The sequence below is a fragment of the Nelusetta ayraudi genome, unplaced genomic scaffold (genome assembly GCF_046127955.1).
Source record: "Nelusetta ayraudi isolate G7.1 ecotype Tasmania unplaced genomic scaffold, CSIRO-AGI_Nayr_v1 ptg000170l, whole genome shotgun sequence".
Lineage (NCBI taxonomy): Eukaryota > Metazoa > Chordata > Actinopteri > Tetraodontiformes > Monacanthidae > Nelusetta > Nelusetta ayraudi.
This window is the reverse complement of record NW_027466220.1, coordinates 149,539-170,814: the sequence shown is the minus strand read 5'-3', so window position 1 is coordinate 170,814 and position 21,276 is coordinate 149,539. Positions and strand designations below refer to the sequence as shown.

Genomic DNA, 21,276 nt, shown 5'->3' with positions numbered 1-21,276 from the left:
TAATTTAAGCTGACAGCCACTGACATGTTGTTTTGAAGCGCTAAAGGGGTAAGACTGGAAAAAAAAATAAGCCCTTTTTTTTTCCCCCTCGCAGGCACATTATTTTTGTCTGCGCGCCTCCGCCGGCAGTAATGTGAACATTTAAACTAGAGTATATAATCCGCGGCAGATGGACATCTCGGGGGCGTTGCAGTCTAAGAAGGTAAAGCTGCAGGACTGGGATTTTGATCCTGCAACTGAGCCCTTTTTTTGTTATATAAACTGCGATGGGAAAATAGATTTATTTATTTTTTTTTGCTTGTTGTCCTAAATTTACAAGGCGCAGTTTTCATGGACATTTCACTTTCAGTAAGATGCTGACAGAATTTTAGCACAGATGAAGACGCGTCGCAGCTTCGAAGATCGTGATGTGCAGTTGGTCTGATGAAGTCCATGTGTAAAAGAGCCACAAGTCAGTGTGGAATGCATCACCATGGTGGAGGGTTTAAACTGTTGCTGCCAGTGAGCTGAAACCACTGCACCGTAGAATGTGATGTCAATGTTTCAACTGACAAACATGTGGGAATTTGTTGTTCTCACAAGATTTTCTATTCTCTTCATTCAATGCCAGTTGTGTAAACCTCTGAGTGGGATTGGTTGACCATGAATTTGATGATGGTTATTTGATTAGCAATGGCTAAGAGCTAAGCTAGGCTCAGCTCACACGTTGTCGCCTCTGTTGTTTGACTCATGTGGCCTCTGTAAGTTGTTTTTTTGGGGGCTTTCATGCCTTTATCTATAGAATATTAATACAGAAGAAGATATGGCAGGAAAGGCTGTATAGAGAGCAGCGACATTACATGATTAATGAGGAGGAGGTGAGCGAGCAAGCATCTTAATCCGCCCGGCTATTTCGTAATCGAGAGGTTTCTAACTAGAAATATAAATGTTATCGCAGTAACTTCAGTGACTGTTAGTCAAAGTGGCAACCTTCTACACTGACGTGACAACAAAGCCCAAATCCCATTTTACATTGAGCTTAACGAGTCCAGTGTTCTTGGATGGAGAAGTGAAGGGAAGTAAAACGTAAGTTAAATTGTGGCGTCTCCAGCTCAAGCTCTTCCAACCACTTATAAAAGCACCATCCAGACCATTGAATCAAGTCCAGCAGCAACAACAACGCTAACTGATGTTCCCCCGATTAAACTTGAAGCATTTCAAAGTGCTGTGGATGCTTTTGCTCTGTGAGCAGAACCCCATAAAACCTGCTGATATTTATTTCAGCAGCCCAAACAACTATAAAACTGTGTTTTAAAAAGAAAAATAAAGAACATAAAGAAGTCTTTATGAGCTGACTTTTGAGTTGCCAAATATTTAAAATTGTAGAGCAGAGATTTAGAGCTGACTCAGACGGACGATTGTTTTGTTTGGAGTTGCAGGATAAAGATACAGAACTGTGTTACACAGGCTGTATAAAATGTTTTTATAGCTCCATCTCCCTGTTTAAATCTCTCAGTTCAAAGACGGTAAAAAAAAATAGTAATTCATATCTACGGCGGTATCGAGAAAGCTGTAAAGTCGTAGCTGTCCTCGTGTTTAGCCGAAACGATGACCCAATGTCATGTAAAAAGCGTCACGATTAAGTTAGAGAACTTTGTGAGTCAAGAGAAACAAAGAACGTGTGTGTGTGTGTGTGTGTGTGTGTGTGTGTGTGTGTGTTGTTGTATTGTTGTTGTTAATTTTTATTATGTCTTTGCAACTGCACATAAATTGGTGAATATATTAAACAAACAGCATGTTATTATTCAATATTGAAGTCATTTTGTGCGTGTGCGTGTGCGTGTGTGTGTGTGTGTGTGTGCGTGTGTGTGTGTGTGCGTGCATGCGCGCAAGGTGATGCTTAATTTTGTTTGATCTGCAGTCCAAATCCCTGCTGGCTCCACTGAGCCAAAACATGCCTCTGAGGTAATATTTCACATTTGCAACCTGATAACACTGCGCGGTAGCGTGAAGCCTGATATCCCATTCTGTGAGAACGTTCCTGCAGTGAATTCTTATTTTTACCAGCCGAACAGCAGCTGCCTGGAGCCACCTCGGCTTGCTTACATGCCAGCCGGTTATACTTTATTATCAAGGGGAGCATTTCTTTTTAGACGCCCTGCAACTGTGGGAGAAAAATAGATTTTTGCTGAAAAAAGTTATTCTTAGTTTTCCGGTCCGCAGCGAGGAAGCTGACTCGTGCCTTTCCCTTGCTGTTCTGGTTTCAGACGCTCCACGCATCAAGGGACATATTGACTTTTCCGTTGTTTCCCGTCTCCTTTCCCCTCACGCTCCCATCTCCTGTTTTATACAATAACCGTGCATTTAAATCGAGGCCAGATCAATCTCAGCCTCCGTGGCGTCGCTGTACACGCGTGTTTATTTAAAAAGACCGCTTTGAAAAGCGCTGTATGAGGATTCTCAGCTCATCAGAGGGAAGCTAATGTTGCTCTATAACATCTACAATAGAACACCCAGCATTGTGTCAGTTTAAATAGCCGCACACAAATACCACTCAGTGCTAGCAATAGCGCTTACGCTCCTCTTAACATTGCCCCCTACACGGCGATATTGTCGTTGTATTTTTGTTTGCTCAGTGGACGTTTACTCCTTGCAACACTGGGCTGAGGCTGCTGAGATCCTGCATGGTGCCGGTTTGTTTTGGTGCACGTGCAGCAACAAACTAGCGGTGAAGTGCCAGGGACATCACTTAGCACAGAGCAATAAGTGGTAGTAAGCCTGGATTGGAACATTAGCTCAACTGAAGTTCAGCAGAGAGCCTCCATCTTGGACGCATTCAGTTCCAGAGACGGGCCGGGCCTAGAGGTTGCCCCTCTGTGTTTTTGTGTGTACAAGCCCGTGTTGGCGTTCCTGCACCAGTGACGTGATTTGGTTTTTTTTTTCCCTCAGAGGACAAAAAAAAAAAAATTGATTTCACATCAAGTGTCAATCTTTCCTCCCTCTCCTCCTTTGTCTTGACTGCCTCACTAAAAAGCAGCCATTGTTCCACCAATCTGTGCCTACACACTCTCACCACGTCCATTAAATCTTTATTAATCATAATTAATGACGGTGACGTCTCTCTCTCTTTCTCCCCCGGTCACTCTCCCTGTCTCTCCTCCTGTCTCTCTCTCCCTTTCTCCATCTCACTCTACCGCCGCCCCTCTTCTCCCATCGATGTGCTAATGACAGTTAATGGCTGTTGACTTTCTTTGCACTTTTTTATCGCGATCCATCTGGATAATCTGTTCACCCACACACCAACGCGGCCTAATGAGGCCTAATTGAAAACTTTGTTGACAAAGTGTGTGACATTGAACCCCAGGAGAGCGCTAATTGCTGTATTTAGGAGCGCAAACCTTACTTGAGGGACCAAGAAGACTCAGGGCCACGTGACCTCCCCCTTCCACGTGCGACCAACTGTCACCCTCACGCGGCCCTGTTTGCCAGTGGAAATGTGCATGATTGGAGAGAAGGTGGAAAAACATCAGAACAACGGCAGAAGTTTATCGTTGACTTGAGCCGTCCGCGCTCCAGACAATTAAGTCTCGTCGAAGCCGCGGCTAATCACCGCCGTAAGGGCAGTTTCAACAGGTCTTTGTTGTGGCTCTGCCACAGTTGTGATTCCACGCACACACTCACACACTCACACACATCAGGTTTCTAATTCTGGTTCGCAGAGGTGGCAAAGGTATTGACATTCTCTACTTTGGAAAAAAGTACTGACTTATTATATATTAGTACTGATCCTTTTCTTCAGTAAAAGTAAGAATGTACTGATTTTTTTTTAATGTATTTATTTACTACATTTTTCTCTGTTGTGAAAAAGTACTAAACAGTGACCCCAAAGCTGAGGTACTCTAAAATAATCTCCCTCTAAAATATGATCTGCCTTTATGTTGGTTACTTGGCATGATGCAATCTCTGTTGATTTATTTGCATCCCACCATTTTTCCTCCATCAACCCAACAGCGGGGCCACGTTTTTAAGCGCACAAACAACATGTGGGTGCTCTCTCCCCTCCCTTGTGATTGGCTGCTGCCAGACAATGGTCTTTATTGGTCACTGATTGTTAACGCCAGACAACAGCTACTTCACAGGAGGTTCTGACTCAATCAAGGAGCAGCAGAACAAACTCTTTGCGGGTTATTTGGACGAGTAATTAAATCATTGCTGACTTGAGGAACAGAACAGAACAGACTGAGGGGCGCGACAGTGCGGATCAGGAATTCATCTGGGGAAAACGAAAGCTTGCCTATTCAAGTGAGAAGGTCACACACTTGTTGTACGGTGTTAGCAATTTGGTTCAAAGGGACTGCTCTGTGTGAGTCTTTGCACGTCGGAAACTTCTGCTCTGAAAACTCCCCGCCACTGTTTTACATCGTGCTCGAAAGGCGTTGAGAATGAGTAATCAAGCGACCACGCAATCAGACACTTTTACTTCAACAAAGTCAAAGTGAAAGAAGAGCAGAGACTCAGACGTGTGTTAAATGTTTCCCCTGAAGGAGAACAACAAGAGCAAACACACTCTTGAGGGTATTGCGACGCTGCGCCACGCTGTGCTGCTTTCTGACCTGATTTCAATCATCTGACGTGTCTGGAAACCTCGCATACTTGAGTTTTACAGGTTAGAAGCTAAAAAAAAAAAAAAAGAGAAAGAAACCTTAAACTCCACTTTTAAAAAGTGAAAAAAAAACCAGAAAGTTTAAAAGTGTGTTAAATCTGTCAGAAGTGTGCGCGGAAGCTAGCTGCTCTACTTCCTGCCTTGGGAAACTCAACAAACATTTCATGAATATCCAACCAGCTTGTAGAGTGCTGGAAGTGTGAGATTAGGGACCCGCGAGTTTTAACTGCGCCGCCACGACAACGAAGCGCTGGAAACACCCCCTCCTCGACGAGGCCGATAACAGCAAACACTTTGCTTATTTATTTATTTGGTATCAAAATAAAAAAAAAGAGGCTAAATCAAATATGCACCGTCAGCCGCTGGAATGTTCCTGCGAGTGCTGTAGTCGTCGGGCTTGTTGGTGCTCTGACGCCACCTCATTGTTTTATTATTGTTTTTACATTTTTCCTTCAAGCATTTTTATTTTATTTTTATTTCTATTGCCTTTACCTTTTTTTTGTCTTATTATTGGACAAGAACAGCGACACGGTGGTGCAGCGCTTAATGCTGTCGCCTCACAACAAGAAGGTCGTGGGTTTGAGCACTGCGTGAACAAGCAGCCAACCCCCAAAGTCTTCCTAAGTACTTAATACCAAAAGCTAATGGCTGATTTCTGACCCGTTGCAATTCTTGGCCTGGGGCCTCTCTGTGTGGAGTTTGCATGTTGTGTCAGTGTGGGTTCTCTCCAGGGTCTCCGGCTTCCTCCCACAGTCAAAACACATGCACGTGAGGTGAGTTGGAGACTCTGAAATGGCCGTAGGTGTGTGTGTGTGTGTGTGTGTGTGTGTGTGTGTGTGTGTGTGTGTGTGTGTGTGTGTGCGAATGGTTGTTTGTCTCTCTGTGGCCCTGCGATTAACTGGCTGATGTACTGAACTGATGCACCCTGGGAGAGGCTCCAGCAGACCCCTGCAACCATGAGGGCAGGACAAGGCGGGTATTGAGGATGGATGGACGGATGGATGGACGGATGGATGGACGGATGGATGGATGGATGGATGGACGGATGGATGGACGGATGGATGGATGGATGGATGGACGGATGGATGGACGGACAAGAACAGTCAAGAGTGGCCACGCTCGCCCTCGCTGGGGCGACACCGACGTGTCCCACTGCTCAGTTCAAGTGGTGTGAGTCCGCGATCCGGCCCCTTCCTTCCTTCCTTCCTTCCTTTCTTTCTTCCTTTCTTTCTTTCTTTCTTTCTTTCTTTCCAACGGCTTCTTTTGAAAGGCAGGTCACATCGCACAGAACTCGCCGTGATGTAACGGCGGCATAACGAGGCGCCGCAATCGCCCTCGTCTCGGTAATCAGGTCAGAAATCAGCCATTAGCTGCTGGTTATCAAGCACTTAAGAACACTTTGGCTTGGCTGTTTGTTCACGCGGTGCTTCAGCTCAGAGCCGCAGCAGAGCCCGCCGCTGCTGCTGCTGCTGCTGCTGCTGCTGCTGCGGCTGCTGTTCCCCGCTCCAACACCGCCCCTCTGTCACTGCGGCACTGCCGCCTACCTGGAGAGATAGATAGAAATGTCTGCAGTCACACACACACACACACACACACACGCACACACTCGGCATGGGCCCTGTGTATTTTCCTCCAAACAAAATAAATTTTCCGAGACGTGATGGCGTTCCTTTTTTTCTTTTTGCAGCGCCTCCCTGCGTGCAACCCTGATGTAAGCGCAGTGAAAGAACTTTTACGCCGTGCGTTTCTCATTTCCCTTCATGCAGCAAACTTGTTTTCCAAGTTTCCACCTGCACGCAGCCGACAAGCAGAGGCGTCCTCTTGACGGCTTTGACGTCATCCCAGCTCTGGCCGTTTGTCCTTTTCCGCTTCGCTACTATGCAGAACGTCAGAGTTTTCCAGAAAAGTGCACATACTGCACTTAGCCCTCTGTTGACAGCCTGCCGCAGGAACCAACCGCTTGGAGCTTCCCGGCGAAGGTGCTGATTTGTTGGACCTCCGGCGTGTTTGGAAGGAGGTCGTCCCAGAGGCTGGAACTATACGCACAGCGTATTGTGCAGGGTGGGTGGAGCGGTCAGTGCCCTTTGTGACATCATAAAGGTCTCATTCCCAGTCTGTTTTAGCGTGCATGTTTTTATGAAAGGTGGGGAAAAAGAAAGAAGTGAAAGAGGAATTTTCACCAACAGATATATTATTTTTATTATCTGAAAATATTGGTCCGTTCAGCTTGACCCCCCACACCGCACACACACACACACACACACTCACACTCCTCTAGCTACGCTCCACGCCGGCTCCCCCGATCCATCTCAGCATTTGGCTCCTCAGATCAGAGAACTTAAAGGCTTTTTTTCGCCCCACTTACCTCCATAAAATGATTTCTGTCTTATTTTGTTCCAGTATTGAATTTCCCGTCCGTCAGTAAGTTTTTGCATCGCCAGCCAGCCCTCCCACCAGAATAAGATGTCATGTCTCTTCAAGATTACCTGTCACAATAATACCCCCCCAAAAAAAAACCTCATCAGCTTCCTGTCTGGGATTGTCACCCCATCTCTTGCTGTTTTTCTCTGCTCCCTGAACATTTCACTCTTCTGTCCCGTTTCCTCTCGCTGCCTCTCTTCCCTCCCCCCCCGCTCATCTCCACGCTCTGCCTTCACCTCCGCACAACTTCCACTTTTCACTTTTCCAAACTGTAAAATAATGTGTGTGCTTCAGAGGTGTCGGGAGCAGAATATTGCGGGGAAGAAAAGCCAGAGAACACAACAACACATTGCTGTTGTACTTGCAGTTGCTGTAACGACCTGTTGTTTTGTTGCCAGGCCTGAAGAACTCTCACAGCAACGATCTGTGTTTCAGCGTGACGACACATCCTGCTTATTAACTGGTTGCAACTTTGACAAAGTTCTCAAACTTGGGAAGGAAGAAGGTGAAACTTTGACTGCGTAGATGCCGTGTGAGTAGAAGACGCTGCGGAATTAACAGTGGTGTTGGTCTGTGTGAAAAAGGAAATAGTGGTTTATTTTGTCCGGCATTTAACGAAGTGGAAACCCGTTGAGATTGAAACGTCATTTTGAAGAGTGACGTGGCTAAGAGGGCAGCATAGAACTCAACCTGGGCGGCACGAGAGCAGGTTCAAATGCTTTAAAACTTTACAGTCGGAAGAAAAATCTTTACAATGTGTAAAAAAGCAACAGTAACTGAGCGGTCACAGTCACCAGGAGAATTGTAGACCGTCTCCATGGAGCCTGCTTGGATTCATTCACGATTTTCATTTGGGGTTGACGATTGTGCCATGAAAACCAATTCATAACCGTCCAGTTAAGCTGCTAGAATTGAAAAGGTTTCAGGTGAGACCGTGCTTCCACCAGAGGGTGCCGTGTCTCCAAGCGATGAAGAAGAAAATTTACTTTATAGAGTAAAATGTACTTTATATATACTGTATGTTTACATTTTTATTTTTTGAAAGTCCATGACTCAAAAATCTACAATAGAAAGATCCATAATGAAAAACTAAATACATTTCAGGTCACAGACATACTGCAAGTGTTTATTTTTGTATGGCAGTCTATGGGGGGGGGGGAAATCCTTTTTGGGCCAGATTGGATTTTTTTTCCTGCAGTACCTCCTGTGGCCACTGGAAAATAATGGCCATGCCACCAAATTGTCAGTCTGGTGTCCAGTTCTTATAGCATAACATCCATTTGTGACAGCCAATAAGTTCCTGGGCTCCCCCTGCTGACCCTGTTGGGTCACTGCCCACCTGGACCTCCACCATGTTCTCTCACTTCCTACCTGTCATTCGATCCGTGTCCTTCATCAAGGCTGTCGCGTCGCAGGGTTTGTTTTTTTCATCTCTCTCCACCCCCCCCCCCCCCCTCGCTCCCCCTCCCCCACCTCGCCCGCCCCCCCCATCCAGCTTGAGTCAACTAATAACGTGCGATCATCTCGGCATCAAGGCTGCTGCAATAGGGTTGCCATGGCAACTCCTGCTTCCATGCAGTAGCTGCCACTGCCGCGGAGGGAGGAAGAGACACGGTGCGCGCCCACACACAGACAGACACACACAGGGAAAACACACACAAACAGCGGCCCTGCCCGCACCGCTCGGGCAACCCTTGCTCATTTGCTTTAACAGCCGGTGGGAGTGTTAAAGTCATTATGGATCTCGGCGGTCTAAGTCAACGATTCTAAAGCAAGGTGATAAGTCATTAAACACACTCGGCGCCGGTGCATTTCCCCGCACACCCGCTGTTCTAGAGGCAGGCTAACGGACCCCTCGCACCGCGCCTTTCTCCTGTCTTAAGGTAATGCGGGCAAGGCAGAAGGGTAACACGGAAGGCTTTTCACACACACTCTCGCACGTCGGGAGCAACACTTTTTGGCGCCGTTTGATGAGACGTTGCTGCCGTGTACAGAGCAGGGACAAGACGACACACACATCCCCCTCAGTGAGAGTGTGATGGCGCATCGCACATGCAGTTTTGTTGTGTGTTTTGAGGGGGGCGGGGGGGGGGGTGATTAATGCGACGGTTTCCTGGTAACCTCAGAAGGCTGTGTGCAAAAGGAAGAGGACTTCAGCAGAGAAAAGCATCAAGAAAATGTTGCATGTAATGTTATGTCATTTAATTCCAAAATAAAGATCATTGTGAATAGTTACATTCCAGGGAAAAAATCTGTAACTAAATTAAAGTTGCTTGTAGAATTATTCATAATTACAATTTTAGTTACAACTACTACATTTTCAATTGAGTAACTTGTGATTGTCACCAATTAGATCTGCAAAGTCATCTTCCCATCACTGACGGTGACTCATCAAGCGCTGTGCTGGCCTCACGTTGAGATTAAAGTCTCAGATTAAAGCCAGACTCTCTTTTTCAATAAGTTTACACGCTCAGATCGCTAATCAGGCGGAAATGACGCTGCAGGAAGTAGTTGTGCTTTTCTTGGACTTCTCCTCCAAGTGATGGAAGCGACAACGCCTGGTTTGTCTCATCCCACCACTCATTGTGTCACTCCAGTCATTGTTTTTTCCCTCCCCCGCTGCCCCGAGTTGAACATGTATATTCTGCCTGCGTGAAGAGAGCTTGAGTCTTTGACTCAACCCGAGGACTTGTCAGACCTTTTATCCTGCCTGTCGGCCATGAACAGTAGCACCAGGTACAACAAAACAGAAAAGACGCTATCAATATTTATCTATGTGTTGTTTCTTGAGAGTTAAGGAAGTCAACAGGATTTGTCTGCAAACCCAAATTCCCATTTATGTAAAGTTCTTGTTTGCTGTCATTTAAAGGTTTTACTTGTATTCTGTATTCATGAGTTTCCACAAAACCTTTTAATGCAAACAAATGAGAAATTATCCCTAGTAGATTTATGGAAATATCTCTTATTCCGTTGTGCTTTCGCTTGGGGAGTTTTTTTAAGGATGTTTCCATTCAGAGCTGATGTGTAAAATCTTTTCAAGGAAACTGGTTTGCAGATTTAACTCTTAGCAGTCATCTCACCTGACCCTGTGCTGTGTGCGTCTTCCTGGATGTTTCCTTAACAAGCCTGGGAAACATGGCATTGACAGCCTGGAGGGATGAGGAGACCAAGTCTTCCATCGGCCTGGTCCGGGGAGGAAATGTGACAGCCATTGTTGACAGGCATTCCAGAAATCCTGTTTCCATACCTCAGCTGGTTTTCTTCACCTCTCATTCTTCCGCGGGCCAAGCAGCAGCGTCCTGTGACATCAAGACGCTTTAAATTAGCCCCATTAACTCACATCGAGCCACTTCAAGGACAAATGTGGCTCGATTGTTTGGTTGTTTGTCCTTATTTTTAAAACACATTTTTAACAGGCTGCCTTTTATCCGCTTGATATTTTAGTGAAATGCTTTTTTTCTCTTCACGTTTTGGTTTTCGCCTTCTTTTGAAGCTCCAACAGGGCCTGGCGTGCCAACACTGCAGCAAGAATGTGCAGTCGTGGCTCTCTCTCCTTTGTTGTCATGCATGTTGTCAAGACTCCAGCCGGTGTATTTTGGGACGACAGCAACTTAACCTTTGCTATCAATAGGAAAGGTGGCTACGACTCGCTCGCGCTGTCCCAAGTGCGCGTCAGTGTCAGTATTTGGTCCGAGGGCTGATTCTGGAAGCTGCTTGCGCAAAACTCTAGATAGGCCAATTAGTGCAGAATGATAGATGATGAGCAGCTCGGGCCGACAGGGTCGTGATAGAGGGGAGGAAGCAGTCCGTCCTGAATCCCAAATCTCTTTTGCTCTCTGCCAGCTTCGCGTCCTCTGCAGTCCAGTCACATCCTCATATTACACTGAGGGAGTAGTTTTTTTTTTTTGGTTTTTGATCCTTGCTCAGGTCACGATGTCAATTCTAAGAAAAGAAAAATGCCTTTTATTAACGCTTTGATGATGAAAAATCAAAAAGAAAGCAGAACTTGTGCCGGCTGCCAGATAATCTGCCCATTTCAAATGACCAGGTGGATGTTTTTAAATGTTCTTTCCTTCTCTTTGTTTGTTTTTTCTTAAAGGTTAAAGGTAACATATTTTGTGAGAAATCAAGATTCGCTACAAGTATTCGCCGGTATCCCAAGTAGATGAAGCGGGAAAATGCCATTTGCAGGGGTGGAAGGGAAAAAACTTTGCGCGACTCGACATTTGTCTCGCATAAAGACAGAGAAAAGCCAACAGATGGCGACTTCAAACATAAAGCACGCCCGGGTTTTTTGTTTTTGTTTGTTTCTTGGGTTTGTTTTGTTTTCGAAAAGCGTGAAAAGACATCAACTAAGACAAGGAGTCTTCAGACGGAGGCTGAATACCAAGCGAGAAAAGCATAAAACATTTTGACAAAACATTGCCCAGCTTGTATCTTTTTCCATTCCATCGGCCCCCGTGTGTGATCCGTCGTCTTCTGTTCCTCCGTGGGCGCGCGCGTGCGTGTGTGTTTGCCAGTGCGTGCACGTGACACATCTGTTATGCGACAGATAAAAAAAAAAAGGTCAGTACGGAGCGAAGGGCTCGTCCCCTCCCCCAATCACCGAGCTCTTGTCTTTCCCCGCGCAAACACTCCTTCACCTGCAGCTGCACCTTGGTGAGCGCTGCCACCGTTCAAAGCACACACTCATCAGCTCACTTAGCGCTGATGAGAGCGTGACGCAACAGTACAGTGTCAGTGTTTCTGCGCGCACTGTACTCTGCTGATGTAGCCAGAAAGCGAGGGCGCCGGCTGGCGCTGCCAGCGCTCTATGAATGATGAATATGATTCCACATCAGCTTGATTTAACATGTTCTCAGCCGCTCTCATCCATCTTGATTATTGTCTTGTTGATCAAAGGTCCCCCTTCCAAAATACCCTGCAAATGAAGCTGGCAGCTTTGACTTCCGTCTCCTTTACTTCTTCACTTCTCCTCCTTTTCTCCTCTTGGGTTCATTACCATTATTACTATCCTCCTACTTTCTTTCCTTTCATTTGGCTTCCCTACTTCCTCTCCTCTTCCCCACCTTTCTCCCAGAACCCCCCACCGCCACTCCTGAACTCCCCCATCCTTTGTTCCATGTTCTCAGTTCTTCCAGTTCCTCTGGCCTCCCACCGGATCGGCAACTGACAACAGATTGTCCCCCAAACGAGAGTGAGGTGGCTACAGGGCGTCTCGCCGAGTCTGTTTTGCTAATTTATATTGAAATGAGCCATATTTTTCCTGGCTATTGTGGATGAAATTAATTATGTAAACTATCTGCGGGCTTCATTTGCATTTCTTGATTGATTCCGGCCTGTTCCGTGTATTCGACGCTTGGAGGAAGCGCAGATGAGAGATGGGCGCCGTCATACACGTCTCTGAAAAGGCAGAGCCCCCCCCCCCCGAAAGTTCTGCACTTAATTGCCGCAAACATCTGTCTTCGCATGTGTTGCATGCACGCGATCAAGTTTGTGTCTGCTTCTCTTTTTTTGAAACCTGTCATTGGTTTTATTGGGTGTCTTAACGGCTCAGTCACCTATTAGCATCAGAACCAGCTCAGTGGTCAGAGTGTCCGCCCTGAGACTGGTAGGTGGTGTGTTTGATCCCCGGCCGAGTCATACCAAAGACTGTAAAAATGGTTCCCATTGCCTCCCTGCTTGGCACTCAGTATCCGGGGTTGGAATTGGGGGGTTAGATCACCCAATGATTCCTGGGCGCAGCACTGCAGCTGCCCACTGCTCCCTCAGGGGATGATGGGTCAGATGCAGAGGACGAATTTCGCATCCTTCAGGATGTGACAATCACTGGGACTTTATTCTCCCTCTTATATATTCAGCATATTGGTACGCCTGCCTGTCTGAGGCTGCTGCTCTCCTTCATACCAATAAGAACAACCCAGTTAAATAAGACACTGAAGGCTTGCAGAGGGACACCATCAACCTCTGGGCTGTATCCTCTGCGAAGCCATCAATCCTGCGACTAAAGCTAGGCATAATAGCATTGTGTCAGGACTCGTGCTGTGCTGCAAAACATATTAATGTTGCCCATAATGAGTTTGACAGCCCAATATGGTTGTCAGGGATCCGGGAGAGCCTCTTTCTGGCCAACACTGCCCCCAAATGGCCAAGTGGTGTCCTAGCAGCTGCAGCCAAAGCCTGCAGTGTTGTCGCATTTTGTGGATCAGACATGTTGTTTTAAGTGTCACAAATCTTTGCTCATGGTCTGCTGTTCTTGTTTCCCTTCGCATCCTCAGAATCTTGGAGCTCCAGCAGAACGGGGACATGGACATACTGAAGCTGAAGTGGTGGCCCAGAGACAGCCCCTGTGACCTGTACAGCTCAGTGCAGACGCGGCAGCGCAGCAACGCCCTGGACATCCACAGCTTTGCCGGCGTTTTCTGCGTCCTGGCAGCTGGCGTGGTGCTCTCCTGCCTCATCGCCATGGTGGAGAGCTGGTGGTCTCGGAGGAAGGGCTCTAGAGTTCCTTCCAAGGAGGTAAGGAGATGGCTGGCCGAGACAACGTGGTCCGGAGGGTCTGCGGCCCCCTGGTGTGATAGAGGGCTCCAAATGAATATATAAGGAAGGAGGTGTTTATATGTGGCTACAGCAAAAAAGATAACAAAAAAAAAAAAATCTAACTAAAGTACCAGAAAGGAGAAACATCATGTAGCCCTGAATCAGTCAGTTTCGAAGCATCCCATCTTTTCCATTTCTCTGTCAATCCTTTCCAAGATAATTCCGAGGGAGCTTTATTTGGAGTAATTTGATCTGGCACTGATTAATTTTAATTAATTTTCCAAGTCTTATTTTTTTCTCTGCCAACAATGGGAATCAGATGGTAAAGAAAGTGTACACAACTCATGCTGCTTGTTCTCGTTGACAGAAGCGTCGGACAGCGTGATGCTTGCTGTTTTAACGAGCGCTAATCTGAAATATAAAGACCTACAACACACAAATAAAAAACGTGGATACATCAATGAATAAATAGACGCGTTTCATTCACTCCAACGTTGGGGCAAATTCTAAGTTGACTCCAGTCTCAGCTCATCGAACTTTTTACAGCTATTTCCCATTGATCTGCAGTCTTTTATCTACCATGGCCGCCAATTCGCTCGAGGCTAGCACCATTTCAACGAGGCTAATCGACCACCTATCTGACATAAGAAAAGAGTCACAAAACAGAGAGGGACACGGCCGGAGGGCCCGTCACGACAACGCCTCCCCGAGTCTCCCAACGCCGAGTGCGACGCTCTGACTCGCCGCGTCCAAGGTGGATATTTACACCGGCGTTGTCTCTGCGGAAGCGGCGGCGACGCTCCGTCTCGTAAATTAGCGGCGGCTCCCTGTGAAATATCCTCATCAGCCTCGTGTGCGGTTGATCACCTCAGCGAGGGGGACCGCTTGAGACAATCACGGCGACTCCGGCAGCGTCTTCCACTCCCAACGCGCCGAGCCCACAAACAATTACGAGCGCGGCGCCTCGTGTGTGCGTGTGTGCGTGTGTGTGTGTGTGTGGTGTGTGTGTGGTGTGTGTGAGCTCCGCCGCAGACAAAAGAGGTAATATCGTCACGGAGGGGCACGTGACCGTTTACTGTTTGTCGATCAAAGCTCCATGAATGCGAGCGAACCCGCCCCACACACACACACACACACACACACTTTCTTTTTTTTTTACCAGCCAGGAACAGGGTGCAAGCCGCCGTCGTTGCTGCTGCTGCAACCGCTAATTAAACCACACGAGAAATTTCAGGAGTTCAACTCCGACAACCCTGCCTTCACGTACTCAAAAAAGAAAAAAGAAAATACCAGTCCTCAAGTCGACACCGTTAATTGTGGTAGATTCTTGTACGCAAAACATGCCACTGTTGAACCCGCTGAAGAATGTCATTACGTCTGAAATAATATTTTGATTCGGTTTTAATTATTCACGTGCAGGCAGCAAAATAAATTAGACTGAGGCACGAAGCAGCACACGTTCATTTTGAGAGCTGTTTTTTTCTTTTCTTTTTTTTTGACGCAATCAGGTAAACAACCCTGGCTTTAATCCATTATTCAAGGCCAGTCAATAAAGGTCAGAGGTTAAGGTGAGATTTAATGCGGACTTCTTCTTCTTCTTCTTCTTCTTCTTCTTCTTCTTCTTCTTCTTCTTCTTCTTCTTCTTCTTTGGCCCTTTTCTTTATGGCCCTTCCACTCATAAATGTATTGCAGACACTGCTGCCAAAATGGAGCTGGGTGGATACACAAAAGATGGCCATCACACTGAATGCAGACTGTCTAACTGATGACTCAGGCTACTAGAAGCTAATAGGACTCCTGTCCCATCTCTTTCATCTTCGGCGTCATTCTAATTTAGGGTCCCGCCGTGAATAAATGAGACAAGATGACAAAATGATAGGAATGGAAAATTTTGACTCGAGCCCAGATGATTTAGTGGCAGATAAGGTTTTTTTTTTTTCCTTTTCCCCCTCTTCCTTGTCATGATAAAAGACTGATAACGCCGATCATCTGGAAAGTAATTTGGGAATGGAGTTTTCCCATGAAGAGCCGGTGAAGCACATGGTTCAATTAAATGAGCAGCTTTTACCCAAACAAGTCAGTGATTGAGTTCAAAATACAGCATGGAGAGCGGCCTTGAGGGAAAGGAAAGCTAGACAAGCAAGCCTGGGTTGTTGTTGTTGTTGTTGTTGTTGTTGTTGTTTTCTGGCACCAAGCACTCAACAACAGATGTGCAACAAAGCCGGGAAGAAATCATTGTCATCCGAGGCAGTCGCGTCTTAAACTCCTAAACTCCGAGTTAGTTGAAGCCAGGCACATTTGACATACTATTGCAAGGTTTCCCGCAGTTTTGTTGTGGAGGTCCCACAGGACTGCTGACCAGCAGGTCATTTATCACATTTACCGCCCGGCGTCTTGGCCCGTTTCCCCAACCATTCGTTTGATTGCTAAATTGTATTCAGCCTCTACGTGGATTCCTCTTGATTCTTTCTCAAGAAAAAGACTCGGCTTGAAAGTACAAACTGAGTCTGAGAACACGCACGCACGCACGCACACACACACACACGCACACGCAGTTACCCCTCATGGTCACACAAGTGGGAGCGAGTGAGTCTCGTACTCGGATTCCTTCTGGTGCACCACGCCTCCATTATGTTCCCCAGCAGCGAGCCTCCGATATTAGCGCCGGTCGAAACTGCAGCCCGAACGCAATCTGATCGCATCGGCTTTCATTTTGTTTATTCAATATTGCTGTGCTCGACGCTGCGCTTTAAACGTTTGCGCTCGGCTCCGCCGCCTCACTCTCGCAGTACTAAGTAATGAGAAAATCAGGTGCGAACATTGCTTTTCCCCCAGCAAAGCCTGAGCGGGATCAGATAATTGCTGCTCGCTTCCTGGTGTTTGTTACGCCGCCCCCCCGCACCCCCCCCTCAGCCACTCTAATGTTCCCCCCTCCTGCACACAGACTCACATTGATCACTTATGATCAGGTGGCAATAATCCCGCGTCGCACACGCTGCTGGTGCCGACGCACAACCGTGACCCCTGAGACTCCACCACCCGCGCAGCCACCAGCTTTAATCTGTCATTCGGATCAGCGGCCGCAGGGACGCCGTCGACGCCGCAGCCGCGTTAAGCACAGCGTGGTCGAGCCACAGGACGCACAAACACAACAAGCACCCCTGCCATCTTCATTAGCCGCTTTAAGGGCTGCCAGCAGAATCAGAGTGCAGAGAGGCATAACGAGGCAGCAGCTAGCGGCTAACGCCAATGAATCACAGGTTTTCATGATGAGTTTCTCAGCACATAAAAAGCACAAAAAAAATAATAATAAAGAATAAAAAATAACCAGTCTCTCAACACCTTATGCATTTGTGGGGCTGTACATTAAAAATCACTCCACCTGTCATCCGTGACCCACAAGCCTGTGCCATCCAGGTCACAGCTGCATGTTTCACCAAGATAATGGTCTTGTTAACAATGAGCAAAGTATATATTAGTATAGTGTATCAAATCAATTGTATTTATTTGTGTCTCTCTCATGTAGCCACGAAACAAGATTTTTTTTTCTGCAAATATTTAACATTCAGGGCGTCCAAAAGCTTTTTTTCTATGACTGTATGTGCGCTAATGCATTAGCAGTGTATGCAATCTCCTTGTGAATAGCACAGTGGTTCATAACCCATCGCAAAAGGAGTTTTCCCATGCTCAGCAAAAAGAGATTCTCTTTTTAATAATTCATCCCCAAACTGTGTCAAAAGTTGAATTAAAAAAATCTTCAAGAGTAATTGCAGCGCGACGTAATATTAACACAACCCAACGATGCCATGGTGAAGATGAGCTCGGCTCAGTCAGCCGCGGCGCTTTTTGATGCTTGACCCCTGCCATCTACCCTTCACCTCCATCAAAGACACCACTTATTGATTTCCGTTCTCCCAAGTTTAGCCCTGGTTTACCAGTGAACCTGAAGAAGAGCCCAGTGTGCTTCAAACGGACGGGGTAATTAAACAATAGGACCAGCGCACGCGCTCGCACGTACGCCAGGCCCCTCTCGGTGAGACTGCGGGACCCAAAGTTCCGCTGTCACTTGCCCAACAAGTGCAACATTGTGGAAGCCCGGGGAGGATTTATCTCTGCTCTGATAAGGATACCTTCAGGCTGGAAACAGACGTCCTGTCAGTAGAAGCCACTGCAGCGTGACAACACAAACACACACACACACACACACACACACACACCTCAGCTGCTCTCTTTTTCTTTTTCTCATCCGCCGAATCGCTCCTTTTTCTCGCTGTGATCTTGTCACAGTATATTTTCAATAACAGTGATGGTGCCACACAGAGAGTCTCGAGCCATCTGCGCACAAATATGTTTCCAAATGGGTGACCAGCTTCCGAAAGTTTGCCGAGAAGCCGAGCTCGTGGGGTTGGGGAGTGGGGGATGGGAGGGGCAAGCTGGGATCGCTGCGGCGTGTCCTCCAACCCCTCCTCCGCCCTCCCCGTCCCCTCCGGACGGAGGCGAGGAGACAAATTCAAGTCAACTTCAAAGCAGCTCATCAGATAGATTGCGCCTGTTGCGCTTTATTGGCTGGGGGATGGGGGCGGAGGGTGGGGGGGTGGGGGTGAGGATGGGACTTGCCCGCTCCCTGCATCCAATTTAGCCTTAGTCACGGCCAATGAAGTGAAGTCTGCTGTGTTTTAATGTCATCTCGCTTCCCTAAGATAAATTAATAAAGTGAAGCAAAGCGTGGAGCTTGTAATTGTTTTGGGCCAGACACCTCGCTCCCTGTCGCTTTACGACGAGGAACTCGCTGGCCCCGGCCCCCGCCGTCCTCGGGAATTTTTTTTTGGCGCCGGCTGGGGACAGCGCGCGCTTTTCTGCAAGCTTTGCTTAAAATTATTCCTGATGACGAGCTCTTTTTCCGGTGTAGGAACCGGAGGGGAAAGAATCTTGGCTCAAAACGGCGAGTTTGCAGCATGAGAAACATGGAGGAGGGGCAGAGGGGGTTGCCGGCCGCGCCTTCAGCTTGAGGACTCTGTGTGTCACAGTTTCCCAGCCTCGCTGCTGAACGCGTGTGAAAGCTCCCGCAGGCCTGAGAATTCCGGCTGAAATCGTCCGTCCAGGCGTGATTTGAACGGTTTTCCCGGCCGTTAAACGGGGACTAATCCATCCATCCCGCTGCATTTCAAATCAGGTTGGGAGCCGACCAATCGCGACCTCTCGCGCGTAAAAATGTAAGTCTGTGCGTTTTCCCAACACGAAAGCCGATCAGGAAATGAGTCCAGGAAATCAAGAGTCGCCCAAAGGTGACAGATGGCTCTTCCCCGACGTGCACACGTGCACATTTCTTCCACCCAGCGCTCCTCCTCATCCTCCTCCTCCTCCTCCTCCTCCTCCTTCATCCCCGCTTTTCGTGAGGGTTAATTTGACAAACGCTCAGACTTTCTATCCAGCAGAGGGAATATTTTTGCAAAAAAGCCCTCGACACTGACACAGCTTCCATTCAAAGATTCAAGGTTTTTCTCGTGGCTACGGTGCAAAATAAAAGCTTCCATAAAATCACAAACGCACACAATAAGAACGCACATTGATGTCCAGTGTGGTTGCAAACATGCGTCCTCTGCGCCCCCCCCCCACCCCCGGTGCTTCTCTGTCTACACCCATTTCCTCGCTCAAGCAACAAGCAAATCCAGATGTTTTTATTTTGTTTGATTTTTTTTTTTGCCTCTAATTATCCTTCTTTGCTCACGCTGACACTCGCCCTTCAAACGCTCCCTGCCGACACTTCATCCCCGCCCCGCCTGCTGCCCATCCCGTACATGTTTGAACTCAGCCGACTGGACTTGAACTTGTGTGTTTCTCTTGTGTTTCTCTTGTGTCTCCTAACGCAACGACAACATTGCTGTGCATCCACTACTACATTCATGCTGTGTGCTGCCCTAGCAGTCGTGCTGTGCTTCTGTGTTGTGTTGTGTGTGTCGTGTTATATCAAATCATGTGTGTTTGTGTGTGTGTGCCGTCGTCGGCTGTGCGTACGCTTCTCGATGTTGTCAAAGTTGTTTTATTATTTACTGGATAACCCCTTGAGTTGCCGCAACTCGTTTACGAGGGGGGTCCTACACATGTAACATCAAGACAGAACACAACGGAAGGAAACAATCAACAATTTCTCAATCCCGTAAGAAACGGCGCCGAGCGAGGGCTCCGGCATCGGAGCCAAGTGGTTATAGATCAGGGCGAGACGAGCGCGACGGCCCCGAAAGCTGTCAGGAAGATGAAAAATGAACACGGAGGCCGAGCACGCGGCATCTTTTTACCCCCCCGCCCCCTCTCCCAAACCCATTTCTCATTCATAAACAGGGCGGCCGTTGCAAGCATTTTCTGCGGCGCTACCTATACGTGTCTCTCTGAGGTTTGTATGAAAGAGTTCTGCCAATTGGAATCAGCAGCCAGCGTCCTGGAACCAATCTCTTGACTGCCGCATTCATAAAATTTCAACGAGCTTCACTGTCAGAGCTCTTCCATATGGGTCGCATCTGTGGGGTTGTTTTGACCGTGTCTGATATTCCACCTGAGCCGTAGACTTAGCATGAGGGGAGCGGCCGTGTCCTTCTCCACGCCGCCAAGAAATGCGCGAAGCGCCGACGAATTGGCCGCAACCTGCTCATTCTAACTCTACGTGACGATGTGGCTCGCTGTGGCTCTCATATTGCTGTTTTTGCTTTTTGCTTTGTTTTTGTAGATAAGTACTCTGTGTTGAGGGGTGTAGCGGGCGAGGGGAAGAATGAGAGGGAGTGAGGAGGGGGAGAGAGATCAGTACAAAATGGCATTTAAACGTCTCCCCCCCCCCCTTTCCAGGTACACAACAACTACGGCGACTGTGCGAGTGTCTCGCTGGGGACACGGCACAGAGCCACCTGCTTTCCACTGTGTGTGCTGACTGACTGCCGTGTCTTTCTTCTCGCTCACCCCCCCCACACCCCGCCCCACCCCCACCTGTCTGTCTCTCCGATTGTCTCCTCTTCCTCCTCCGCCCTGACATCCTTCCATCTGCCTGACCTCGTCCTCGTCCGTCACTCATCCCTCCTCCACGTCTCGTCCGACGTTTGATCTGCCTGCCTCCGTGTCTCTCTGTCCGTCTGTCCGTCTGTCCGTCTGTCTGTCTGTCTGTCTGGCTTTCTTTTTCTTTCTGTTCCCTGGTTGGGCTCGATCTATTCAACCTGCACGCACGCCAACACTCCTGCCCCTACCCAACGCCCACACCAGACGCAGGCGGACGGCCCGTCTGCCAGGCCAGCTGCCGACACGTGCCACCACAGCCCCAACGAGCGGCCCCTGGGCCTGGGCGGTCCGACCCAGAACCAGACCCCCAACGCCGCCATCCCCACCGCCACCGCCACCCACTACCAGCCGCCGGCGTGCTGCGACATCCCCTGCGCCCTGATCGTGCAGCACTCCTACGAGCCCTCCAACCCCTCTGAGCTCACCCCCAAAATGAGAATGACCACCTTCACCACCTCGCCTCCCACCCCAAGGTTATACATACAGTAGGGGGGGCGTAGAAAAGAGACGATCGGTTAGTAGCGCCCGGGCACCAACGCCGGGTTTTTGAAACGTTGTAACATATGGGGTGTTGATGGAGAGGCGCGGCGGAGATCAGGGGTCCGGCGTCGCTGCTTCCCGGGCAGCAGAAG

At 48.1% G+C, this 21,276-nt stretch overlaps 1 protein-coding gene across 4 annotated transcripts in view; it reads left to right on the top strand.

Annotated features, from left to right (window-relative positions):
* The window catches only part of grid2 (glutamate receptor, ionotropic, delta 2), a 393,648-nt gene that overhangs the window by 366,738 nt on the left and 5,634 nt on the right, over window positions 1–21,276 (top strand). For 3 of the 4 annotated variants that reach the window (XM_076014679.1, XM_076014682.1, XM_076014681.1), the window contains one exon: window positions 13,342–13,582. In XM_076014679.1, coding sequence (XP_075870794.1) covers window positions 13,342–13,582 — 241 coding nt within the window. Of the gene's footprint in view, window positions 1–13,341; window positions 13,583–20,848; window positions 21,118–21,276 lie in introns of all 4 variants that reach the window. The other variant, XM_076014680.1, reaches the window with a different exon arrangement.